This window comes from Lepus europaeus, chromosome 12 (genome assembly GCF_033115175.1).
Source record: "Lepus europaeus isolate LE1 chromosome 12, mLepTim1.pri, whole genome shotgun sequence".
Lineage (NCBI taxonomy): Eukaryota > Metazoa > Chordata > Mammalia > Lagomorpha > Leporidae > Lepus > Lepus europaeus.
Genome location: NC_084838.1, coordinates 22,127,159 through 22,146,838, shown reverse-complemented (window position 1 = coordinate 22,146,838; position 19,680 = coordinate 22,127,159). Strand labels below are relative to the sequence as shown.

Sequence of the window (19,680 nt, the reverse complement as noted above, 5' to 3'; positions counted from 1 at the left end):
CATGGGGCCAGTTCTAGCTCTTTCTGCTCCTCTCCTGATCCAGCTCTCTGCTAAGGCATGGGAAAACAGTGGAAGATGGTCCAAGCGCTTGGGCCCCTGCACCTTTGTGGGAGACCCAGAAGAAGCTCCTGGTTCCTAGCTTTGGATTGGCTCAGCTTCAGCTGTTGTGGCCATTTGGAGAGTAAACCAGCGCATGGAAGACCTTTCCCTTTGTCTCTCTCTCCATCTGTAACTCTAACTCTCAAATACATAAATTTAAAAACCTTTAAAAAATAAAAATAAATAAACAATATGTGTGCAGGTGTGACTGTACATAATACCTATCATCCTTCCTCTATCCATGGGAGATTGGTTTCAGGACCCATCTTGAATACCAAAATTTGCAAATGCTCAAGTCCCTTATTAAAATGGTGCACACATCCTGTCATATACTTTAAATCACCTCTAATTATTGACAATACCAAATACGAGATAAATGCTATATGAATAGTTGTTGTATCGTTTAGGTAATAATGACCCTCCCTCCCCAAAAAGTCTACACGTGTTCAGTACAGACACAATTCTCTTCCCAAATATTTCTGATCTGCAGTTGGTTAAGTCCATAGATGCAGGACCCATGGATACAAAGAGCCTGTTGTGCATATGCGTACTTAAATTCTAGATTTTTTTTTTTTTTTTTTTACAGGCAGAGTGGACAGTGAGAGAGAGGGAGACAGAGAGAAAGGTCTTCCTTTTTGCCGTTGGTTCACCCTCCAATGGCCGCTGCGGCCAGTGCATCGCGCTGATCCGAAGCCAGGAGCCAGGTGCTTCTCCTGGTCTCCCATGCGGGTGCAGGGCCCAAGGACTTGGGCCATCCTCCACTGCCTTCCCGGGCCATAGCAGAGAGCTGGCCTGGAAGAGGGGCAACTGGGACAGAATCCGGCACCCCAACCGGGACTAGAACCCGGTGTGCCGGCGCCACAAGGCGGAGGATTAGCCTGTTAAGCCACGGCGCCGGCCTAAATTCTAGATTTGTATCTTGATGTAAATCTTCTCCAGTTTATTTAGTTTGGTTAGTATTGTACCTACTACGTTTCTTTTCCCAGAAAACTGCTGTTTGCTCAATAACCATTTGCCCCAATTCAATACATTCTTACTGAGCACCTAATGCATGCCAGCCAGTGCACCAGCTCTTCCAATACTCCCCCTCTGGGGTTTTATACAGAATAAGCAAACACAAGGCAAGTGTACACTGGTTTCTCTGAAGTGTGGCAGAATGCCTGAAGAGAGGCGGGGAGAGATCTGTCCTGTTGAGAAGATACAAGTAAGCTTCGGGGAGGAGTTGGCATTTGATTTTAACCTTTAAGAACAGGTGGGACTGTAATAAGCCAAGATGCATGAGCAGATGCCCAGGTGGAAGTCACTGTGCAAGCTGGGACGCTAAGGAGAGAAAGATAGGCCCCACCCAGGAACCAGCTGGCAGGGCCTTGAATGGCGAAGGAGGAGAAGTTAGAAGCACATGAGGCCTTGCATGCCCGGCTACAAAGTGGAGAACCAGGGAAGAATTATCAGAAGAAATAGTAAAATTATTTCTGCAGTTTAGAAATACAAGAGTACTCCAAAAGCTCACAGGGAAGTAGAAGTAGAAGGTCAGTTTATTTGGTGCAAAAGCACTTTGAAATCCAGGTATAGTTTTTCCCCTGAACTCTATGAAAACCCCTCAACGGAGTCAGGCAGTGGTCGGCAAACTGCAGGAAGGAAGAGAACCCTGGACTCTGGGGAGGGGAGATGAGACGGGAAGCTCCCAGTCACCCATGCTATGGGTAGGAGGGCCCAGGCCATGTATGAAGGAGCAGACACAGAAGCAAAAGCCAAAAGACATGGCCACAGTGTGATGCTGGCTGGGAGGGAAAGAGTAGCGACACCAATGACTCAGAAGAGGCTTGATGCCATGACTGGAGAATGTTCCCTGATGACACGTTACTGTGGTCTCAATAGCTGTGCTCTGTGGGACTCAAGAAATCCCAGACGCACAGAACTCCGAAGCTGGAAGGGCTCCCTGAGGTCCCAGGGTGGGCTCACTGAGCCGCAGCCAAATCCAGGATCATTTCCCAGACACTGGCCGATCAGCAGCAGGCTTCCCACGAGGGAGCCCAGGCCTCCACGTCTGCCATCAACCCAACTGCTGCCTCCCCAGGCCCCGTCACCAAGCTCTGTCAAGGGCAATCTGCAAAGGGTAAATAGCCTAATTCATCCCTGCACCACGGCCAGGATGGGGCTGAGGTTTGGCACCAGGGAACTGGAACCGTTTCAGCACTAATTTAGTTCTTGCCAAATGACTTTTTCAAATGGAAGACTCCAACGTTTTTTGGAAAAAGAGCCTGCCAGAGATGAGTGCACAACACAGATAAATATTTTTCTTCATGCAATTTTTAAAACTGTTTTCTAAATCTATTTGTGTACTTAATACTCTGGTATTAATTTCTTTCTTTCTTTTTTTTTTTTTTTTTTGACAGGAAGAGTGGACAGTGAGAGAGAGAGACAGAGAGAAAGGTCTTCCTTTGCCATTGGTTCACCCTCCAATGGCCGCTGCGGCCAGCGCATCGCGCTGATCCAAAGACAGGAGCCAGGTGCTTCTCCTGGTCTCCCATGGGGTGCAGGGCCCAAGCACTTGGGCCATCCTCCACTGCACTCCCGGGCCACAGCAGAGAGCTGGACTGGAAGAAGAGCAACCGGGACAGAATCCGGCGCCCCGACCAGGACTAGAACCCGGGGTGCCGGCGCCGCAGGTGGAGGATTAGCCTATTGAGCCACGGCGCCGGCCTCTGGTATTAATTTCACAAATAGTATAAAGAATTAGTCCCCAATGATAGTTCACTGCAACTACTCATCTTAAAAAGAGCAAAATATTGCCTCTGAAATAATTACTAAGTAAGCATAGTGTAAACTAAAAAATATTATAAATATTAAAATGCTAACACTTAAGCATATATAATTATATTTCAATATATTTTCAACATAAAATTGATATTTTATTTTGATATTTATATTGAAATTGAATTTCAATATAAAAGTGGGTTTTCTATTATCTTCTAGAGCCTTCTAGTGGTTTGAATTCCAAGACCGAAATTCTCTTCAATACTGGTTCTGAAGCCGAAGGGAGAGGGGTAAGGCCAAAAGCAACTCAGATGTTTCCAAATCCTCCCATCAACTTCATCATAGCAGGGTGACTGCAGCCAGCTCTGGCTACTTCTTCCTCCCAGTTTGAGTGTTTTCCAATCATACCAAACAGTTGCTGAGCAGAGCAGATTCTGGAAGCTATTGTGTGTGTGTCCGGAAGCCTGAACGTGTTAATCTTCTATAAAAGCACCTCTGTTCCTTGGGACAACTCCATCCCCAAACACAGAGCTTGAGGGACCGGACGGGCAGAGACATTTCCAAATGTAGCACAGCAGGACTGCTTCTTGGGGCCTTTGTGAAACGCTTCAACAAGCAAGGGAGCTGGGCCCACGCTCACGCAGCGACAGAACAAGGCACATCTTTGTGGACACTCCCTTGCTGCCTGGCCATCAGCAACCTGGGATGGCTAATGGTCAGGTAATTTGCCTGGCCCAACTGAAAAGCCAAGTCCTCTATTCCCCTTGAAGCTGGTTCGAGTAGAGATAAAAAGATGGGAAATAAGACCTGGGGGTGAAGCGGACAAATGGAGGAAGCCTGCTTCCCCAAGCCTCTCCTAAACATTTCCTGCAAAGCAGTCTCTGCTGGCAGGATAACAGATGCCCCATTGTCAAGGGCCATCCCCGGGGCTCCCCCTAAAAGTGAGGTTGCACCGGGGCTTCCTCCCCACGCCAGCCTATTGTTCAGTGCTGCTCTGAGGTGGGGGACAGGATGTAAGAGGTCAAACCAATCCTGGACACTAAGGACGAAGCCCTCCGCCTGCTGGAAGGACCCAAAACCACAGGCAAAGGTCCAAATTCAAAGGTCATGAACTTGACAAGATGTCTGGTCTTAGCGACAAACTGATGGAATTCCTGGGAATCAAATCCCCTGGCCGGCTGCCTGTTGGTTTTGAAGAAATGTACTGCCAGGGAAATCCCACGCTTGGCAAAGAAGGTCCTGTGGTCGCTTAGTCCCGGGTGTGAGTCCACCCCCCGCCATAACTCTGCAGCAGGGAAGCAGGTTTAAGCTGTGCCTCACTCAGCAGAGACCCTTCCCGCTGTGGCTCTCAGCGAAGCTTCGGAGGAAATGGTCAAGGGTTGCTCTCCCATCAGGCAGAACCAGAGGCAGCCAAACTGGCCAAGGGCCCCATCCTGCCCCACTCCAGGGCAGGGGATGCTTGCTTGTCCTGTGCGGCAGGAAGTGGTTATTACCTTGCGACCCCCGATCCCTGCACATCCCCTTTATCTTTTGAAATAAGGGCACCAATGGCGGTTCTCCGGTTTGCCCTTTCGTATTCTGCACAGTGGCTTGAGAATGGTTAAACCTGCCACTGAGTCACAGATTGCAAAGGGCAGCCACAGCAGCACATCTGGATTTGATTAACAGGGCTTACCGCTGGGTGCCGCGAGCAGCCTTCCCATTGTCTTGCTCTAGGGTTCCATTTCTATTGTCTGTCGAAGAGTTCCATCCTGAACACAGGACACGTTTTTCTTAAAATCATATGTGTGTGTGTGTGTGTGTGTACACGTGACACAGCCAAACGGTCAACAGCAGCCGGCTGTTAGAGCTCCTACTGGGGTCTGGCTACACATTCTCCCAGGCTCTGCCCCCATCTCAGTGCAGCTCCGATGGGTCCCAGTGATCACAAGGCTCAGCCCCCAACCAGCCGCAGGACCAAGCACCAAAGGCAAGGCTCGGCGATCACGCACTGTACCTCCCATTCACAGTGATTCAGCCACTGGATACTCACTTAACCCAGAAGGAACAATTCTTTTTCCCTGAACTGAGAACTTTTCTGTTCCCACGGAACTTGTTCATCAGGGAAAGGTGGTATCCACTCCTCCCCCACCAAATGACCTACAGTAGAAAATGATGAGGCCAACTCCCACTGGGCAGAGACAAGACACAGAGAGGGGGAGTCTACCCCCAGTCCCTCGAGTCCTGGTGGTGCCGTTTTTTGTCTAATTTCATATGCTTCCACTCCCATCCTTCCCAGCTATGGCTTTTGCTTATGCTAGTAGGAGTTGGGTTTCCATGAGTTGTGACAATTTGAAAAGAGATCTCAATATGAACTTGATGCTGCAGGTTGAACAGGGAGAAAGGACAGCATTCACAGGCAGAAAATGGGTTTACCTTTCACCTGAGCCCACACTGCACAGGAGCATCTTCTCACCTATAAAGGACAACACAGACACGTGACTAGATGGCACACAGGTCAATTTACATACTGCAGCCCAGAGGCTGACATTTTCTGAGTCCCAGCTTTTTAAATCTTAATTTGAACAAAAAGATCTTTCAGCACCATCCAGCTGTACTATCTCATGATTCATCCACGTAGCACCAGTGTTCACGGGACTGGCCTGGGTAGCAAGGACAGAATTAACCTTACAGATCACTTGCAGAGGTTTCCAATAATGTCAGAAAGCAAACGCCATAGGCAAACAACAGAATGGCCAGATCTGAGCACCTGCCATTGACCGCCAGCAGAACTATGTTGGAAAAGATCTGAAGGTCACATCCAAGTTCAGCAAGAAACAGTGATGCTTATCACAGGCAAGACTATGAGAAGTCCTGGCACGTCGCTGTACCTCACCTGCCTGGACGAAGCTGGGAAATCCCGTTACCCAAAAGACAGCCAAGAACCAGGAAGGAGACAACAGGAATGAGTGTGATGGCTCATCTGAGGGGGGAGAAACCCACAAACTCACAGGGCCACAGCTCCTTCCCTCTCCTCCCCCATGGTTATTGCCTGCACATTTGTCTGTTAGGAATCTCTATGATAAGACCTGATAAAATACCCCCCCCCCCCCGAGGAAAGCTGCAAAATAGAGGTTAGAGAAGGATCCCTCCAACCTCATTAGGAGATTCTCTTTTTTGTTTTTTTAAAAGATTTATTTACTTATTTGAAAGTCAGAGTTACACAGAGAGGAGAGGCTGAGGGGGGGGAGGGTCTTCCATCCGCTGGTTCACTCCCCATATGGGCACAATGGCCAGAGCTGCGCTGATCTGAAGCCAGGAGCCAGAAGCTTCTTTCAGGTCTCCCGTATGGGTGCAGGGGCCCAAGGACTTGGGCCATCTTCTGCTTTCCCAGTCCATGGCAGAGAGCAGGATCGTAAGTGGAGCAGCCAGGACTCGAACCAGCACCCATATGGGATGCTGGTTCTGCAGGAGGCGGCTTTACCCACTACGCCACAGCACCAGCCCCGAGGCTCTCTTTCAAGTGACAACCCTGGGCATTTTGGTTTTTATCTCATTAAAAATGGGGGAAAAAATATCTAAACTGGAAAATTCTGGGCAAAGCTTAATATGGCCATCATGTTAAGTGCAGAGACTGGACATGGAGGGAAAGGTGCTAGAGTAGTCAGTGAAGGCCATATTCTGAGACACGGGAGAGACAGAGGGACCACCTATGGCAACAGAGTCACCCGGGAACTGAATGCATTGAGAAACTGGCAGGAGCCAGAGGAAGAAGGGAGCTCATTAAACTGGAGGGTCTTCTTCTTATTTATTTATTTATTTATTTATTTGACAAGCAGATTTAGACAGTGAGAGAGAGAGAAACATAGAGAAAGGTCTTCCTTCTGTTGGTTCACCCCCTAAATGGCCACTACAGCCGGCACGCTGCGCCGATCCAAAGCCAGGAGCCAGGTGCTTCTCCTGGTCTCCCATGGGGTGCAGGGCCCAAGCACTTGGGCCATCCTCCACTGCACTCCCTGGCCACAGCAAGAGAGCTGGCCTGGAAGAGGGGCAACCGGGACAGAACCGGCGCCCCGACAGGGACTAGAACCTGGTGTGCCGGCGCTGCAGGCGGAGGACTAGCCTAGTGAGCCGTGGTGCTGGCCTGGAGGGTCTTGATCACAGGGGCATTTCATAAAGCTCATGCTGGCAGCACTTGCAGCAAGGAAATGGGTAGAAATAAGAGACCAGGGGATGAGCTAGAAAACTGACATTTGGAGAAGAAACGACAAAGGCCGAACAGTGCTGAGGCAAAGGAAGAAGAAAGGATGGTTTTTAAGCAGCATTAAGGTGATACAATCAACGTGATTTGAAGGTGAGAATTATGTCTAGTTTTCTGTCTTTGCAACGGGGACAGATTTATGGGGACAGACACTCAGAAGAAAAAACATGGGGGAACTGGAAGATTCATATGTCTTAGTTCCAGAATTTATTACAAAGCTACAGTAATCAAAACAGTGCGGCACTGGCAGACAGATAGACATATAGGTCAATGGAATAGAAATAACTTCCATACACAAGGGGCCTTCAAAAAGTTTGTGGAAAATGTGTATTATGAAAAAAACTATGTATGGATTTCAAAACTTTTGGGACCAAAATAAATTTTAATTTAATTACATTATCCCAGAAACTTTTGGAAGGATCACTGTATTCTGATCAGCTCTGTGAAAAAGAGCTAACAGGAAAGTTGCCTAAAAACTAGAATTCTCATCCTAACCTCCCACTCTATTCCCCTTGTTGTGGTCTGCAGGTCTGGGCCCCCTATCCCTACTCCAGAACTTGAAGCTCTCACCTCCAACAGCACAGTATTTGGAGGCGATGCCCGTGGGAGGTAATCGGGCTGAGCTGCAGACATGAGGGTCAGGCCCTCATGATGGGATTGGTGTCCCTGTAGGAAAGGGGGAAAGGGGTTGGTGCCGCGTCGTACTGGGAAAAGCCACCTCCTGCAGTGCCGGCATCCCATATGGGCACCGGTTCGAGTCCTGGCTGCTCCACTTTCGATCCAGCTCCCTGCTACGGCCTGGGAAAGCAGTGGAAGGTGGCCCAAGTCCTTGGGCTCTTCTCCCACATGTGAGACCCAGAAGAAGCTCCTGGTTTCGAATTGGCCCAGTTCTGGCCATTGTGGCCATTTGGGGAGTGAACCAGCAGCAGAAGGCCTTTCTGTCTCTCCCTCTCTCTGTCTGAAACTTTCTCTCTCAAATAAATAAATAAAGTCTTTAAGAAAAAAATAAAAGAGGAGGAGGAGAAACCAGAACGAGTGAGTGCACTCATCCCCTTTCTACCGCGTGAGGACAGAGATGGGAACCATCCCCGAGCTAGGGAGCCCTCATGGGGGGACCTCTACCAACTGGCACGTGGATTTGGGACTTGCCAGCCTCCAGAGCTGCGAGAAACACATGTCTGCTCTTTAAGCCACGCGTCTGCAGTGTCTCCTTAGAGCAGCACAGACAACCAACAACACACTCTGCCAGACCGAGGTCCTCTGAGACAGCCGCTCTCTGAGCAGTGTCTCAGCTGGACTCAGGCTGTGCTGTCAGAGCTTTGGCTATGGCTAGGGACTTACAGTCAGGATCTCCAGCAGTTTTCACGCAACTTAATATATAAACACAGGCCGGCATCCCATAGGGTGCCAGTTCCTGTCCTGGCTGCTCCACTTCTGATCAGAGACCCGGAGGAAGCTCCTGGCTTCTGGCTTCGGATCGGCCCAGCTCTGGCCGTTGGAGGCCATCTGGGGAGTGAACTAGTGGATGCAAGACCTCTCTCTCTACTTCTCAAATAAATAAAATATAAATTTTTTTAAAAAGTATTTAATAGATGGGGCCAGTGCTGTGGCATAGCAGGCAAAGCCGCCACCTGCAGTGCGACATCCCATGTGGGTGCCAGTTCGAGTCCTGGCTGCTCCACTTCCGATCCAGCTCTCTGCTAGGGCTTGGGAAAGCAGTGGAAGATGGCCCAAGTCCTTGGACCCCTGCACCGCGTGGAAGATCCAGAAGAAGCTCTTGGTTTCAAATTGGCCCAGCTCCAGCCGTTGTGGCCATCTGGGGAGTGAACCAGCAGATGGAAGACCTCTCTCTCTCTCTCTCTCTCTGCCTCTCCTCTCTCTGTGTAATTCCGACTTTCAAATAAATAAATAAATCTTTAAAAAGTATTTAAGAAATCATCAGCACCTTTCTGGACAAAATCTAGGGCATTAGCTTTCCAGTTCTGAATTCCTGCCTTCTCGCCACAAACCACTACAGACTCCCTCGCGGGTCAGCCACACGCTTAACAGGAACCCTTGGTTTCCTAGATCAAGCGTGATGAACAGGCAGTCTTGGTTTTAAATGTGATGACCCTTACAAGGCGATGGCTACCTATATTTTGCTTCACATTCACTGGTCAAGAAATGTTTTGCTCAGTATCAACATGATTTTTCTAGTTTCCACCACCAACCCAAATGAATTTACACCAAGCTTACAGTTCCCTTAGGGCCACCATCACAATGCTTCTTCCGGAACAGCTTCAATCCCTGACCGATTCAGCCCTTGCTATACCAACAATCGTACAGCCTTTGTATATATAACGGCTTGCTTGCCCAGCTCCTCTTTCTAATTATCTCAGGAAGATTCCATTCCAGGTCCCCTAAAAGAATCACTGCTGGGAGAACACAGAGGTCCCTCCCAAGGTCAGGGGAGGGGTGAGACCAGCCCCAGCTACAGCCAAGGCAGTGAGGTAAGAAGGAAATCAGGTAATTTAATGCTTATCTGCCCCTCCCTCCTGCCCTGTGGGCGGCCGCAGCCTGGGAGGGGTACAGGGAAGTGGACAACTCAGGCCTCTGCAATGCATCTGAATGAGGGCTTTTATGAAGCTTAAGGGAAAGAACTCAACCCAGGCCAGTGCAAACACAAACCCAGCAAGCCTGCTAGAAAGCTCAGGGTGTGCACCTTCCCCAGCCCCGTGAGCTTCAGCCACCCACCCCTTTGTCTCCGTAAGCCTTTGTGGGATACGATGTGATACTTTATTACCTGCATACAAACAGGGGAGGTGGCATTTCCATGTCCTTAAACATTTTTTTTAATCCTGATTAACATGTAACAATGGCACATGTCTCTAGGGTACCATGTAACACTCCAATACATACGTGCATATCCAGTGTGTCCATGATATCAAATCATGGCAGTCAATATCTCCATCTCCCCATCGTCACCCCTGTGTTTGGAGAGTTCAAGCTCCTCTCTTGCAGCCACTCATAAAATATATTATAGTTTATTGTGAACTATAGCCCCCCAACACACACACACACACAATGCTACAGAACACCAGAACGCATTCCTTCTATCTAACTGTCTGGTTGTTTTCTTTTTAAATATTTATTTTATTCATTTGAAAGGCAGAGTTACAGAGAGAGAGAGAGAGAGAGAGAGAGAGAGAGAGAGAGAGAAGCCAAAGCCAGGAGCCAGGACCTTCTTCCAGATCTCTCATGTGGGTACAGGGGCCCAAGCACTTGGGCCATCTTCTGCTGCTTTCCCAGGCACATTGGCAGGGAGCTGGATCAGAAGTGGAGCAGCAGAGGCTCGAACCAGTGCCCATATAGATGCTGATGCTGCAGGCAGTGGCAATGCCAACTCCTAACGGTGTTTTGGAACCTTCTATCCAACCTCCCTCTTCTTTGCAACCCCCTTCGTGCAGCCTCTAGTAATCACATGCTACATTGAGACCTTTGAAGACCTTGGGGGCTGGGCTTTGTTAATCTTTTCAGTTTCCACATATGAGGGACAACATGTACCACGTGTCTTTCAGCAGCTGACTTACACCCATTCTTTATAAAGGCAGAGGATTCCACGTAAGAGACTAAAACAGTTTCATAGTTATTAATTGCAGCGTACATCTCAAATACCGGGCAAACAAATGTCCAAACATCCACGTTGCATGTGAAGAAGAAAACACAGCCTTCACGGAGAGCTTCTAGGACGTCACCCCCGGGACAAGCACGTGGCACAGCATTCGAGTCCCACTCAGGGGCCTGCCTTCTCTATCAGAGTGCCTGATTCAGACAGCCACTCCGCTTGCCATCCAGTGTCCCGCTAAGGTGCACCCTGGGAGGCGGCAGATGATGGCTCAGGTACTCAGGTCGCTGCCACCCACATAGGAGACCCGGATTGAGTTCCTGGCTCCTGACTTTGGTCTGGCCCAACTCTGGCTCTTGTTTGGCATTTAGGGAATGAACCAGTAGATGGAAGAGTTCTATCCCTCTGCCTTTCCAATATGATGAAAATAAATTTTACAAAATATTTTTTAAAAAGCATACCTTATTCCATTCACTTGTGATTCGTAATATAATGCAGTAATCATCCCCTGTTTTCAAAGGTGCATTGTAGTATTTCCCATAGTACAGCCTGTCTCCAATAGATATCTCTACAACGGCATCATCTGGAACATCTTGGGCCGGTACTTCTGCAGCCACATACCCATGAGCATCAGAGCCATTGCTAAAGAATGAGGCAGCCCCCTCCGAATCACAGGAAAATGTGCTTTGGAGGGCCAGGGGGAGCACCAACACCTGATATGAACTGGAATAGAGAGGAAAAGTACCTGTCAGACTTTCGTGGAAGGATTCTCTCATTCACTTATTCATACCTACCGAACACTTGTTATGAGATAAGCACTTTTCTGTTTAAAAGATTTATTTATTTATTTGAGAGGTAGAGCCACAAAGAGAGGGAGAGACAGAGAGAGAGGTCTTCCAGCCTGTGGTTCACTCCCTAAATGGTTGCAATGGCCGAAGCTGCACCAATCTGAAGCCAGGAGCCAAGAGCTTCCGCCAGGTCTCCCACACAGGTGCAGCAGCCCAACCACTTGGGCCATCTTCCACTGCTTTCCCAGACCATTAGCAGAGAGCAGGATCAGAAGTGGAGCAGCTGAGATTCGAACTGGTGCCCATATGGTATGCTGGCCTCACAGGCACTGGCCCTGAGATAAGCACTTTTTAGGCACTGGGAACACAACACTAGATAAGAAAAAGTCCTGACTGTGAAATCCACCAGTCTGACAGCTTGGGGAGCCAGGGAGCTCTAGTTTTGACCTATGGTGTTAATGCAGAGGACACTGAGCCAGGGGCCTCTCCAAGTTCTAGCTACAAAAGACACCAAATACACCCTCTTTAACTGGGAAAAGCTGCTGCCCTGTGAGAATGTCATCGGGTTGATCTAATCAGTGATTTTCACGTGGCTAAATGAAGCCTGGTGATGGAAAGGATTTAGCAATCACACGGAGGCCAGCTGCCTATACGAGTTAACGTGCTAAGTCTGAAGAAAGATTCCCGACAATCATGTGGCACCGAAGGAGAGCTCATGTGATCTACATTGCCTGCGGTCCACAGTCTGAAACCAAAGTTCATGTGAAATAAATGAGAAGCCAGGAGTGCAAAGTTGCCAGGAGTTAACCCGGTCTGACTATATTCCCAAAGCCATCAGAGAGGCAAAACACCCCATGTCCACGGGGAAGCTGTCCCCTGAAAGTGGCCAGGGAAACACGCTAGCAGCCAGGTGGGATTTTGTCCTGTGTTTTATTATTTAAATAATTTAGATAAGAACCCTGTCAATGAAAGGAAGTACAGGAATTTTAATGCAGTGAGAATGACTCATGCCTCTCCTTGCATTCCTTCTATTCAGTCCTTATCTCCTACCCCTAGTACAGTAAATGTTTGAATGCCTGCTATCTCTGCCACACTGGCTAGCAGGGATTTGAATGCCTCATGCTTGTATCCTTACAAATCCTTGCACCCTTCTGCAGCTGTGGCCCATTCTCCTGCTAATGCTTCTTGAGTGGAAATGTCAGTACAGAGGAAAAGTATGCATGGCATTGGATATGATCAGGGTGATTTCCAAAGCCCATTAAGCCATATAATTCTTTTTTTATTATTATTAAAGAGTTACTTATTTATTTGAAAGACAGTTACAGAGTCAGAGAGGGAGATACAGAGAGAAATCTTCCATCCACTGGTTCACTCCCCAAATGGCTGCAATGGCCAGAGATGGGCCAGACCGAAGCCAGGAGCCAGGAGCTGCTTCTGGGTCTCCCACATGGGTAGCAGGGGCCCAAGGACTTGGACCATCTTCTGTTGTTTTCCAAGGCATATTAGCAGGATGTTGGATCAGAAGTGGAGCAGCCAGGACTCGAACCGGCACTCACATAGGATGTCAGCATTGCAGGCTGAAACTTTGCCTGCTATGCCACAACACCAGTCCCTAGGCTACATAATTATAATATAGTAGTAAATCTACACCTCCAGCTCCACATTCCTGAGGCTGCATCTCCTGTTCCCTAAAACCTCCTGAATCCCCAGCCACAACAGCCACCGAATTTGGAAAGTCTCTACCACCCACTGGCTTCCCAAATGCCCCACAGTCTGTCCTCACAGGGCCCTGAGGTCCACAAAGCGAGCTCACTGTCTGCAAAGGACTTTCTACAAGAGACAAGGTCAAACCTGAAGGGTGGTGGGCTGTGGCCATCATCATCAGTAAGGTTTGCCGTGCGACCATCACCTCCAGGGAGCAGCTACCCCAACAAATCTGCCAGGGGTTGACGATGTCCCTAGGAACCGTAACTTCAGGTAAGAAAGTCACTCTTGCTGCAGCTCCATGTGGTCCACAAGCACATCTTCCCATGTTGCAGATGTAATCAAGCACAAGTTCAAAGCTCGGCTGCACCCATTTGGTTCTGTACGTTACCCATGGAGTCTCGGATTTTTTTAAATTGCTGATAACGTGCACACCCCAGGTGATTCCTATAAGCAGGCAGGTGTGTGAGGCACTAGCATGTAAGAGAGCCCAGAAACAGGCTGCTTCGTCTGCCTAAGATGAGGGAGAATTGGGCCCAGGGCCCTGGCTCCGCCTGCCCTAAGCCCCTGCACCCAAACAATGCACAAGGCAGGCCCGGGCCTGGCAAAGATGCTCCCCCGAGCTCAAATCAGATGGTCAGGCTGCGGAAAGCAGCGCACTGGCGTGGCTGGCGTCAGGGAAGGAGCCGCAGCTTTGGCGGGCTTCTCCTCTCTCTCACCGCTGTCCTCCGAGGAATGACTCACAGAGCTCCACTTCCTGTTTTGCAGTCACAGGCCGGCACTCGGCCACAAGGGCAGACTGTCACCTGGCTTTTCCCTCTGCCTTACGTAATCATTTGGTTTAAATAGCACTTCTGCTCTTGGCCGCGCTCTCAGGCCGTGATGTCACAGCCTCTGTTCTCAGCACTGAGAAGTCTTCCGGAACCCTGGCAGGCATCAAGACACAGTGTGGGGGGGAGGCAACAGCCATCCCTGGACCTATGGGCAACTGCTGGGCTTTGCTATCCAGGCAGGAAAACCTGAAGTTCCCTTGGGATGGACACATAGACAGTTCCTCGACACGTTCTTTTTCCTAACTCTGAAACATCTCACATTCATGTTTACCTGGATTGCACAGAAGAGGAAGAGAGACTTTAGGGCATGGGCATTTGGTGCAGTGGTTTGAGACACTGCTTGGGACACCCGGGTTCAAGTCCAGGCACCCCTCCTGATTCCTGCTAATCCACACACCAGGAAGTAGCATGAGAAGGCTTAAGTACTTGGGTCCCTGCCACCCACGTGGGAGATCTGGACTGAGTTCCCACTCCTGGCGTCTACCTGACACAGTTCCAGGTGTTGCAGGCATTGGGGGCACGAAGCAGCAGCTGGAAGTGCTTGTTCTCTCTCTCTCTCTCTCAAATAAATAGAATACAAATATTTTGAAAAGAGAGAGAGCAGCATAAGGTCACACATGCTGTCTCCTTGACCTTGGGAGCATGTTGCTCCTCTCTCCCCGGGCCGACTTCAATCTTTCTCTTTAAAACAGAGACCTATTCTACCTTCCCAATTCTGCCATGACCTTTGCAAGTAAATTCTTAACTGAACACAGGGTAGGCCTCCAATTGAGGTAAATTAATTCCATCCTAATACCATCTGGAATCCCAGAAGTGATCACTAACCACCCGGTGTCTCGCCCTTAACACAGTACACAAGTGGATACAAGGAATTCTCCACAATGAGCCTTTCAACCACTACACACACCCCTGCATCAGCCTCAGGTAGAGGGAAACACCTACATGACATGATGCTCCTGGCCCACCACCACCAACGGACGTGCTGTAGGGTGAGAGCTGACAGTGTAAGGTGGGTGGGCAGGTGTTACGACAGGCGGGTTAAGCTGCCATGTGAGATCGCCACGTCTCATATCACAGAGCCAGGTCAAGTCCCAACTCCTCTACTTCAATCCAGCTTCCTACTGCTGCAGCCTGGGAGGCAGCAGGTGATGCCTCAAGTACCTGGGCCCCTGCCTCCTACATGGGAGACCCAGATGGAGTTCCTGGCTCCTGGCTTTGGCCTGGTTCAGCCCTGGCTGTGTGGCTCTTTGGGGGTGAACCAGCAGTGGAAAGATTCTGTCTCCTCTCTCTCTCTCTCTCTCTCTCTCTCTGCCTTTCAAGTAGATGAAAATAAATGTTTTAAAACATAAAAAATGTAACATGGTGAAACTGTTAGGCAAGCACTCTACAGAACAGTCCAGAAGGCACATACTGATTGAAGAAACCAGATGACAATGGATCTTTAAAACTACAAGAGCAACACTATATGGGAACAGAGCAAACATGGCATGGGACAAGCAAGGGACTGCCTGCGAAAGACGATGCCTGACATGTAACAGGCACTCAATCAACAGTTGTCCAATGACCAAAGGAGTGGATTTCATTTCTTGAGCTACGCTGCCCACATGCTTGTGTCTGGTCCCTTAGAAGTCTCTCTATTCATTCAGCAGGCTGCCAGTTGGAATGAAAGGCCCTGTCTGTACTCAAGGTCACAAAAGAGGAGGCCCTGCTGCCTCGGCCCAAGTAATCGAGCCCAGTCACCCACACCGAAGTCTCCCCCTCGCCAGAACAAAAGTTTCCAGAACACTCCGTGGGGATCAGAAAACAACCATGGGAAAGGTACAGCCACTGACCTGATAGGGCCATTTATCTCTTTGACTCTCTTCAACACGAGGCGTGGTGGAGGCCCTCCATGTACTGTAAAAAATTCTACTTCCGGAAGAGGAGGCTCTGAAAACATGTGGAAAAGAAGAAAACAGAGTATAATCAGAACAAGTAAAATGTATGAAGAACCCAGGCCTCCTGCAAGCCATAAAAGGGACAGTTGTAACTAAAGAAGTGTTACAGATATTCTGAGTGTGCTACATCTTGCAAGAACCCCTGAACACATCATGCTAAGTGAGGGAAATCAGCCAGACACAAAAGGACAGACACAGCGGGATCTGCAAAATCCCATGGAACAATGGAATTAAAAGATGAATTTATTTCAGTGCAAAAACTTTGAAACCCATGCATAGCTCTTCCATAATACTCATTTTCAATGAACTTTTTGAAGACTGCTCCTAGAACATGATCCCACGGAAATGAAAGATCTAGCGCAGGTGAATTCAGAGACGGAAGTGGATTAGAGGTTGCCAGGGGTTGAAGCAGCGGCTGGAAAATGGAGAATTATTGCTTCATGGTCACAAAGGATCTGTTTGAGGTGATGAACCTGTTTGGGAACTAGATGGTGATGACGGCTGCACACATTGTGAGCATGTTTAATGTCAATGGATTACATACTTCAGAACGGCTTGGCCGGCACCTTTTGTTATATATATTTTACCCAAATTAAAAGGGGTGATGAGCTGTAGCAGAGCAGTGTGGGCTTCACATCCTGCTTAGCAGGTGGGGTCCCATTTGGACTTCTGTATCTTTATAATTGTGGACCTCTCTGTCCTTACTTTGCCTTCCCCAGTGACAACATTTCCCACGTAGTCTTCCACTGGAGGAAAAAAAGATCCAGACGGGCTGACATGAGTGTTCCAAGATGTTACCAGTCACCGCATGCACGGTGTTGATATGCCAGCTGCCACTGTGCCTGTGGGAAACGCAGCCAAGATGTTCTGGGCACTCAGCACATACGCTAGATGTGGCCTGTAGGTGCCTCATATCACTTATGGCCCTCAACGGTGCTACCAAGTGGATGACATTTATGGAAGCAATTACTTTCTCCCTCTCCTGGCATTCTTCCCTTGGCTCATGCAACAGGAACTTTTTCCTGCTCCAGATATTAGGAGAAGCACTTCTGTCTTGTCCTTCCATCCACGCGCTGTGAGACAGCTAGAGTTCCACTCGTGTTCTCAGGGGGCCCTACCCCTTTTTACTCTTTTATTTTTCTTTTGTTTTGTCCCCATCTTCCACGCAGGAGGCAAACCTACGTCACAGCAATTGTGTAGCCAAGTCTACATTTGTCCTATAGATTTAAATTCCCCCCTGGGTGGGGTGCAAAGTTTACATTTGGAAGGAAGATCCAGGAAGTTTTATTTCGGCCTCAGATCCAAACCAGTTTCACCAGCAACAGAACTGGTCATCTGATCCCTATCTGATGCTGGCGCATATTTTCCCATGTTCCTAAACTCAGACGGGGAGTAAGTACGACTGTTCTCTCAGAAAACCTCACACTACAGACGAGGAAGCAAACGCATGGAGAGATTTAGTGATCTGTCCAGGAGTACACGGTTAGCACGAAGCACAGCCAGGGTCTGAACCCAGGCTCAGCTGCAGAGTTCCCCTGTTTACTCTGGGATCTCTTAAATGTTTGGCTCCACTGGACTGATCCAGCAGGTTCTCATCACTTTTTTTTTTTTTAAAGATTTTATTTATTTGAGAGAGAAAGTTACAGACAGTGAGAGAAAGAGACAGAAAGGTCTTCCATCTGCTGGTTCACTCTCCAAACGGCTGCACCAATCCGAAGCCAGGAGCCAGGAGCTTCAGCCAGGCCTCCCGGGTGGGTACAGCGGTCCAAGCATCTAGGCCATCTTCTACTGCTTTCCCAGGCCACAGCAGAGAGCTGGATCGGAAGTGGAGCAGCTGAGACTTGAACTGGTGCCCATAAGGAATGCCGGCGCTGCAGGCAGAGGATTAACCTACTGAGCCACAGTGCCAGCCCCTCTCATCACTTTTGAGTGAACTAATAAAATCTAGCTTAAAATACTGAGTCTGCGGTGACTACAAATGTATCAACTCTGGGGAAAGAATCCATCTGCCACAATTACAGTGGAGTCACAGGTCTGCCCGGTATGGCATCAAAGAAGACAGTCCAGAGTTAACATAGGAAATAATCACTCCTGGGGCTGGTGTTGTGGTACAGCTGGTTAAACTGCCACCTGTGATGTCAGCATCCCATATCACAGTGCCAGTTCAAATTCTGGCTGCTCCACTTCCATTCCAGCTCCTGGCTAATGTGCCTGGGAAGGCAGCAGAGGATGGCCCACCTACTTGGGCCCCTGCACCCACGTGGGAGACCAGGATGAAACAGGCTTCTGGCTTCGGCCTGGCCCAGCCCTGGCTGTTACAGCCATCTGGAGAGTGAACCAGCAGGTGGACAATCTCTCTCTGTCTCTCCCTCTGTCTCTGTGATTCTGCCTTTCAAATAAATAAAATAAATATTTGAAAGTCAGAGTTACACAGAGAGAGAAGGAGAGGCAGAAAGAGAGAGAGAGGTCTTCCATCCGCTGGTTCCCTCCCCATAGTTGGCTGCAATGGCTGGAGCTGCGCCAATCTGAAGACAGGAGCTTCTTCCAGGTCTCCCATGCAACTGCAGGGGCCCAAGGACTTAGGCCATCTTGCACTGCTTTTCCAGGCCACAGCAGAGAGCTGGATCAGAAGTGGCACAACCGTGACTCAAACCAGCCCCCATATAGGATGCTGGCACTGCAGGCGGTGGCTCTACCCGCTACGCCACAGCACTGGCCCCAGTAAAATAAATCTTAAAAAAAAAAAAAAAAAAAAGAACAAAGGATTGCTATCATGCTGTGGGAAGACTCTGGGTTCATATCCTGGTTCTACCATTTCTGCCTCCAGCTGCCTGATCTGTAAGACGGAGGTAAAATTCATCCTACCTCAAAGGTCTGTTCAGAAAATGAATGTGTCTATTGATAATGATGCACAACAATCGCTAATGAGCCAACACAAGTAGAGAGAACATAAAGTGTCTGGAAGACATCAGCCCTCAGTGCACGCTGGCTGCTTTTACAAAATCGCTTGAGCTACACCCACTGGGGACCAATGCCACGCTAGGAGCTTTGCTGTTTCACAAATCCTCCCAGCAGTTCTGTGACGGTCAGTTCCATCTGATCTGCGAAGGCAGGCAGGTTGAGACACACTGCTGGATGTGGCTGAGCTACGGTAAGGCCCAGGTTAACTGGATCCCAAAGTCAACCTTGTCACCGTGTCATATCAGGACAATGCTTGTTTTTGCTTGGCCTGAAACTTGAGATGGTCTAAAAGTAGGAACAAAGAACTACAAACCTCTGAAGGAACAGCAGGCTCCTGGGCCATCCCCAGTCCAAGACAAGAAGGGGGGAGGCTGGGAGTCTAGAGCAGCCGAACCTCACGGGTCTCTCAGTGAGCAGGTGTTTGGCGGGAAGGGGTGGGTGGGAAAGAGAACTTGGGGATGCCCCCCGGAAGGGTGACTCTGGGGACGGGGTCGGCGCCTGCCCAGTTTTCACACAGAGGAAATGTCACCCACGGGATTGTGAAGGAGCCAGGGGCCATCACGTCGCAAGGGGCTCCCCACGGGGCAAGGAATGGCATCAGAGGCCACAAGAGGAAGCGGCGTCCCTGCGTGAGGGCTGGAGGAGCGTTCTGCTGAATGAACTGGGGGTTGAAGGAAAATAAACCTGGGAGAGACCAAGGGACTGTAAACCTGTCGTTGCAAAGTGTCGGGAACACACACAGCCTGTGCCCCAGAGT

The 19,680-nt window shown here is 49.2% G+C and overlaps 1 protein-coding gene across 1 annotated transcript in view; it reads right to left on the bottom strand.

The window, feature by feature from the left end:
* The window catches only part of SUSD1 (sushi domain containing 1), a 141,332-nt gene that overhangs the window by 6,631 nt on the left and 115,021 nt on the right, over positions 1-19,680 (bottom strand). Inside the window, exons 13-15 of the mRNA XM_062206717.1 lie at positions 15,858-15,954; positions 11,162-11,423; positions 5,272-5,311 (exon numbers count right to left, since the gene is read on the bottom strand). Of these exons, the coding sequence (XP_062062701.1) occupies positions 5,272-5,311; positions 11,162-11,423; positions 15,858-15,954 (399 nt within the window). The remainder of the gene's footprint in view (positions 1-5,271; positions 5,312-11,161; positions 11,424-15,857; positions 15,955-19,680) is intronic.